The 6,925-nt window shown below is 43.5% G+C and overlaps 1 protein-coding gene across 1 annotated transcript in view; it reads left to right on the forward strand.

Moving 5' to 3' along the window:
- API5 (apoptosis inhibitor 5) overlaps positions 1-3,076 on the forward strand; it is an 18,349-nt gene extending 15,273 nt beyond the window's left edge. Inside the window, exons 12-14 of the mRNA XM_018554974.1 lie at positions 321-397; positions 972-1,114; positions 2,443-3,076. Of these exons, the coding sequence (XP_018410476.1) occupies positions 321-397; positions 972-1,114; positions 2,443-2,525 (303 nt within the window). The 3' untranslated portion in view covers positions 2,526-3,076. The remainder of the gene's footprint in view (positions 1-320; positions 398-971; positions 1,115-2,442) is intronic.
- Positions 3,077-6,925: the final 3,849 nt, after the last annotated feature.

Here is a 6,925-nt window from a genome sequence, read left to right on the forward strand (position 1 = left end):
TATATATATAATTTATATTAAAATGGGGATGTGCAAATCCCAGGAGCTCCGTGTGCTCCTTACAAATGACGGCTGCCTCCTAACTTCTGAATTTTTCTCTAGTGTAGTCCTGGAGCTGGAAAAGTATCTGTACTTGTACCGAGTACGATACTTGGTATCTGAACATGCCTAATAACTGGCTCTTTAAAAAAAAAAAGATATATATTCTTGTTCGTTTAAAGAAAAAGTGCATAATCTGAGGTGGGCATCAGTACTGGTTTATATCTTGCTTCATTGGCCTAATGTATTAGCATTTTACAAAAATGTGCTTTTTATTTTAGGATTTGTTCCACAATCCTCCATCCTACAAAAGCACGGTGACGCTATCCTGGAAGCCAGTACAGAAAACAGACATTGGGTGAGTCTGACAACGCAATGCAGAGATCTTGTCCTGATGGCGACAAAAGCTGTCGAGGAAAATAAACGGACTTTGTTGTTAGCAGTACTGTTGTATACACCTAAGGAAGTCTCCTTTCAGCACTTACAGATACCTGTGTTTCTACTACAGAGAGCCAGCAAAGATATGCATATGGCAGTTCTTGTGTGCCAGCTTCCCTGTACCCCCTCATTAGCTAACAAGCCCCTGTGTGATTTGGAGGTGAAAGGTTCTCTTTATTGAATTTGTCACCTCCAATACAGGAGTTCTAGCACAGCACTGTGCTGGAACTCCTGACAGGCTGCGAGTGCAGCATTCCTGTGTCAGTACTCAGACGGAGCAGAGCGGAGATCGAATGTTCTCCGCTCCCCGCTCTCCAACCTGATCTAATTTGCTGTGGTCCCGGTTACCCCAGAACAGCGGGTGACCCCCGAAAACCACGGCGGGGAGAGAGGCAGCAAAGAGAGAAAATATTACAAGTGATCCCGGCAGCATAGAATGAGAACAGACCTGTACAAAGTATGTGACTTGGTATAATTCCTCTTTTTTTTTACAGACAAAAGAGAACAACTGAAGATACTACTTCATCCTCTTCTTCGCCACCAAAAAAGCCTATAATGGGACCAAAAAGAGACGCCAGACAAATCTACAACCCTCCCAGTGGGAAATACAGCGGGAGCCTTGGGAATTTCTCTTATGGTGAGTCCAAGGGAAACTCGTGCTTGGATCTGTGAGTGCAAAAAGAAGCTCACAATGTGCCAGCCATGAAATCTACCAAATGGGAAAAGCTTGGGTCCAGTCAGGTGTTTTTAAGTCTTTTAAAATATTGGTAGTATAACTTTTCAAATCTGTCATTATAATGACTTACCTCCAATCTTATCAGGCCTGGTTCACACCTAGGCAACAGCGTTTTATGCATGTTTTTGATGCACGTTTTATGTGCGTAAGGCAAAAATCGCGTTTTTGTGAGAAGATTGTAGCTCATAATGAGAAAAAGCGCATAAAACACATAAAAACGTGCAAACAGACGCTTTCAAGCGTTTCCTATTCAGTCTATGGGGCTAAAATGAGCTATAATATGCCAAAAGAAAGCACCTGTACTTTTTCCAGCAACAGGCATTTTGTTATGACAAAACGCTCGGATGTTTTGTTTTTTTTTGGGGGGGGGGGGGGGATTTGTGGAATGTTTTTTTTTTTTTAGGGCAGAAAAAGTGCTACAAAACGCTCAGTGTGAACCAGGACTTAATCAGATTGAGTGGGAGGTTGAGCACTGAGCCAATCTGGTAGTTACAGTGCTGTCAGGCTAATGTTCTAGGCAGTGTAACGGTAGTAATACGAAGCTTCACTAAAACGTTTGAGTTCTGTGAACTGCTCTGCCACTTCTAGGGATAGATCTAAGCTGGTGCCGCTTGTTGGATTTGCAGATGCACACTAAGGGGTCTTTGGCTGCCACTGAACGATTCTGGGCTTCTGGTGTCTCTACCTTTTTTAAAGCAAAACTCCAGGCCAGTATAATGGGCACAAATGCAGCTCTGTAATCCAATAAAGCTGACCTCCGACCTTCCTTTCAGCTTTGCACAGTTGTACTGGCTCCTCTCCTAGACTGACATTGCTTCCTCTGGTTTCACAATGTCATTTTTACTTTTACGTCACCCTGCTATCTATGGAACACGGCAAGGTGGGGGGAGTTACAAAGCTCGCATGAAAGAGTTGGAACGATTTGGGCAGTTTTGCCTTATTACAGGCATTTATATATCGCTGACCGTTTATGCAGCACTTCACGTATTGTACTTTGACATGAGTCCTTGCTCACGGGAGCTTAAAATCTAAGATCCTTATTACACCTACATTCACATACTCCATGCAGATAGTGTCACTGGCCAGGATTCAAACCAAGGACCCCAGTACTGCAAGGCAGAAATGCTAGCCGCTAAGCCAGTGTTCTGACATTTGAACTGTGTAGCTATCGGGTGCTGTCATTTTGTAACTGAACTTTCTATAATATAATATAATTTTGTATCTTACAGAACAGAGAGGAGGATTTCGCGGCGGCAGAGGAAGAGGCTGGGGAGGCACTCGTGGGAACCGCAGTCGGGGGAGAATGTACTAGTAGAGGAGAGACTGGCATGGAGACGCTCAGCCGACGGCTGTACTGCTCAATGCCGCCTTCCAATTGGAAACGGACTTTTAACACAAAGCATTCTTTCTACCTTTGTACGTAATTACCGTTTTCTATCCAGATGTTCTTCAGTCTCATAAACCTACCGTAGTTTCACCTTCTCACGCCGGATTCTGAGCTGCTTTCATGTTTCACGTAGGGACCTGCTGAAAATGACGCACAAATCCCACCTGAAAAAAAGCCAGAATTGTAGCGTTGACATTTTTCCACTAGGATCATCTGAAAGGAATGTACAGATACAGTAACATCATCCATTACAATGAAAATAAGACATTTTGCTTTCAGGCCGCGTTGGCGCTGCGGTTTGAACGTTTTAAACCCTCCGCTGACGGTCGTGGTTCTGTTGTCATTGCCAAATTACCGTTCCTCTGTTTTTGGCATGCGCGCAGGTGATTAAAATACAGCTACGTGTTTTCTCCTCCACGTTTTGATGGCTTGAGTTTCCCTTTGCAATGAAAGCAATCTTTTTTTTAATTATCTAGGTATTTATTTTGCAATTACATATCTACCATTTTTCTTACTTTTAGACCATTTGGTTTCCTGGCTAAATGTAAATCTTTTGCCGAACGGATGCAAAACAGAAGGAAATTTTTTGTTGTTGTTGTGAACATTTACCAAACTATCGTTTGCTGTTTATAAAAAAAAAATATATATATGAAACTGTTTTCAGGGCATGACTCTTTATTTTCCTGCCATCCATAGATGCTGTAAATTTGTTACCACTGACGTTAAAGGATAAGTGCTCCTATCCTTTTTGTGCTCTGACTTGACTTACCCTAACAGCTACTTTTACCCCCCTGGCCCCACACAAGCATACCTACCTCTTAGATGCATAGTTGCCTGGATCTGACTGTTGAGGCCTCAAGAGTTTGTTTAGATCCAGCCGAGCAAATCTCACTCTGCTTGCCTTGCTTGTGCATTACAGCCTTGGGTTCAATAAAAGTCTATGGGACTGTAATGCGTAGGCACAGCAAGGGCCCATTCACACCGGATCCATTGTATCGACATACGTTTTTGAACGGATGCTAACGGAAGGGCACCGAAAAGTGAATGGGGCTCCGTTGTGTTACGCTGTGCGGGAAAAATGTAGAACGTGCACTCTAACTAGCCCCGTTTGAACCCATTTGTTTTGCAGTGACCTTCTGTTAGCAAAAACATGGCAACGGATCGGAAAGTTCAATTGCAAGTGAATGGATCCTCCGTTAACTTGCAATTTCCTTCTGATTTTAGTGTGGGCCCTGAGACTTGCGTCGCTGAATGTGAACAAATAGTGTTGGGTCACAATGTCGCCCTGAAAAAGGGAACCTGCGCGGCCCCAAAACGTTGGCTCCGGCACATGTGACACATCAATAAAAGTGCTTATGCTTCTTGGTGACTCATCAAGCGGGTGACTTCTGTCATCGGCTGGATGTGAACAAACACTGGAGGCCAGAGCCATCAGATCTAAGTTAGTATGCATTTGTGAAGGTGGAGGGTGGGCTAGGTTAGGGCAAAAAGGATTAGTGCACTTCATCTTAAATTGTTCATCCCCCTCCTCCTTGACAATACCTTGGCCCTGGCCCTTGATGCTTCCGGGTGGCATTGATTACATCTCCATGCTTACCAGCAAGACTGGGAGCTCGAGTTTCTGTAAAGGTGCCCATACACCTTACAACCGACTTTCGTAGTGCGATGGTTGTAATGTAATTAAGATCTTATACAATCTGCCCATCTTAGACAGGCAGATCGCCGAGGGGAGGGCTTCCGATGATTCCAATGCTGAGCGGGCAGTGTGCGCTTACGCACACCGGCCCGTCCGGCATTTGTCTTCAGAGCACGCCACTAACCCTCCGAAAATCGTCCCATTCTCGGCGGGTTTTCAAGCGTGCTCGGAAGACAAAAGACGTGCGACCGTACAGTAGAAACGTTCGCACGCCTGCCATACACCTGCCGATTATCGTACGATCGCGGGATCACCCGCGATTATCGCACGATAATCGGCAGGTGTATGGGCACCTTAAGAATGATCTCTTGCAATGAGCTGAAGCCCATTTTTGCAGGATCTTAATCTTCCAGCTCCGTCGGGAGGCACAGCCAATGTGACTTGTGCCTGCTGGGGGACATCAGAGGTCAGGCCTGAGGTATTTTTTTTTTTTTTCCTGCAAATGGCTTTTTAGGGGGCGGGCAAATAAAAAAGCACACCTTGAATTTGCTGCGGAAGATCCGCTTTAGGCAAACCCCTAGACAAGAGATTGTAATGCGAAAAGCCAAGTGATTTGTACCTGCTAGTTCTGATTATGTTGGAGGGGCCTGTCTGTCCTCATTTGCATTACATACGGACGTATGTTGTCACCAGCAGATCAAAATATAGACATTTCTGTGGCCTTGCCTGACGTGCAAGACTTAAGTGGGAAGCAGAGAGATGATTGTTCCGCACGCTGTAGTTGCAAACAATCCCACCAAAAGGTTCAGGAAAACTTTTGAATTCTTCCAGGAGAACAGAATAAGGAATCATAAATGTTTCAGATAGTTCACTGTATTTGCGATTTAATATATATGCTAGAGCAGTAATGTACTGTAACCCATCGAATCATCTCTGTAATGAACTCTAGGGGTTATTGCATATTATTAATATTGCCACCATGTATGTGGAAAGAAAGAAATAATTTGTGATATTAAAGTTACGGAAAGTTTGAAGATTAAATTGTACATTATGAAAACTCATTGGCAGTCCGCTTAGACACACTGAAAAGCAGCGCTGGTGTTCAGCAGGGGTAGGAGAACTCCAGCTATTGAACTACAAGTCCCATGAGGCATTGCAAGACTTGACGGCCACCAGCATGACTCACAGAGGCAAATGCAGGGTGGGATTTGTGATTTCACCACAGCTGGAGGTTTAAAGTTTGGCTACGTCTGGTGTACAATAACCAGATCGGCTCTAACAAATGTTCTGGTGGGAAAACCCCCCCCCCCCCCCCAGTTATGTAGACAAATCATTAGAGATTCCTCAGCGGAAAGCCCTTAGCCATTGTCACTTATCAAACTAGCCTGATGGATGCCGTAGCGGCTGCCATTTAAAATTGGGAGATTTCGGTGTTTAAAGCGACACGGTCCTAGGCAATAGTAAGCAAAGAAGTCACTGGCACTCCACTGTTTGCTCTACCAATCTTTTATTATCTATAGTCTTTATTGATGTTAGGAGGTCTAAGCTCGCTCCCAGGATGGACTACAATCTCAATACACATCAGTAAACTAAACATGAGATTGTAGTCCATCCCGGGAGTGAGCTTGGATCGGTGACTACTTTACAACACACACACACAGGGACCATGGGGGAAAAAGTAGCCCCCCTCCAGAAGAAAGGACAGTGTCGGCACCAATTCAGAGATGATTGGAGGATCTACAGCCGAGTGATACACAAATAAGATACGTTGGGGGGAATAGTTAAATTACTCGAATGTATTTTTGAAGATTTAAATCCTGAGTTTAGTGTCACTTTAATCACCATCAGGGTTCTTATACCTCGAGTATCTTGCTCGCATGCCTTCCAGATCAGAAAGTTCCTAGACACCCCCCCCCACCAAAAAATAGAGATTTGGGGGAATTTATCAAAACTGGTGCAGACAAAATCTGGAGCAGTTGCCTAACCAATCAGCTTCTCTCTTCAGTTTGTTGAGTTAAAGCTTTGAAAATGAAAGAGAGAAGCTGATTGGTTGCCTTGGACAACTGCTACAGATTTTGTCTACTCCAGTTTTGATAAATTCCCCTCGCAGTATAGTAATGTGTCTGGTGACCCTTCGTTATCCCTCTCAAAATGACCATGGCGGGTTGGTGCAGACCTGGGAACATAGATAATGACAATTTATCACAAGTCACAAGCAGGCATAAGAATCCGGTGGGTGGGTCTGCACGCGCGTATCCACATCATATCGAAAGACTGGAGACACTTTAAACCTCCTGACAAAAATGTCAGTCGTGGCTTGATGGAATCTGTAACTTTCCAAGTTTTTTTTTTTTTTCAGTTTTTTTTATTTTTAGGATTTTACTTTTGTTTTAATGTTTTCTTTTTTTAATGATATTTATTCAGTTCAATGTTCTCGATTTTAGGTAATGCATTTTGTGTGTTTTAGCGTTAGTTGATTCAAGGTTCCGGCCGCCCCGATCCGATGACTGCACCCAGAAAACCTGTAACTTTCTGTATGCATTTAGCATGTTTGTTTTTCAGAGATGAATAGTTGGAAACTGCAGTTTTATTTTTTCATTCTGCAATAATGATTATTTTTGTTTTCTGTAACGGTTAACGTGTGCTGGAATAAATATTTGTTTTATACAAAGTAGTTTCTTATTACATG

The sequence above is a fragment of the Nanorana parkeri genome, unplaced genomic scaffold (genome assembly GCF_000935625.1).
Source record: "Nanorana parkeri isolate BGI_ZX_2015 unplaced genomic scaffold, ASM93562v1 scaffold10, whole genome shotgun sequence".
Taxonomy (NCBI): Eukaryota; Metazoa; Chordata; class Amphibia; order Anura; family Dicroglossidae; genus Nanorana; species Nanorana parkeri.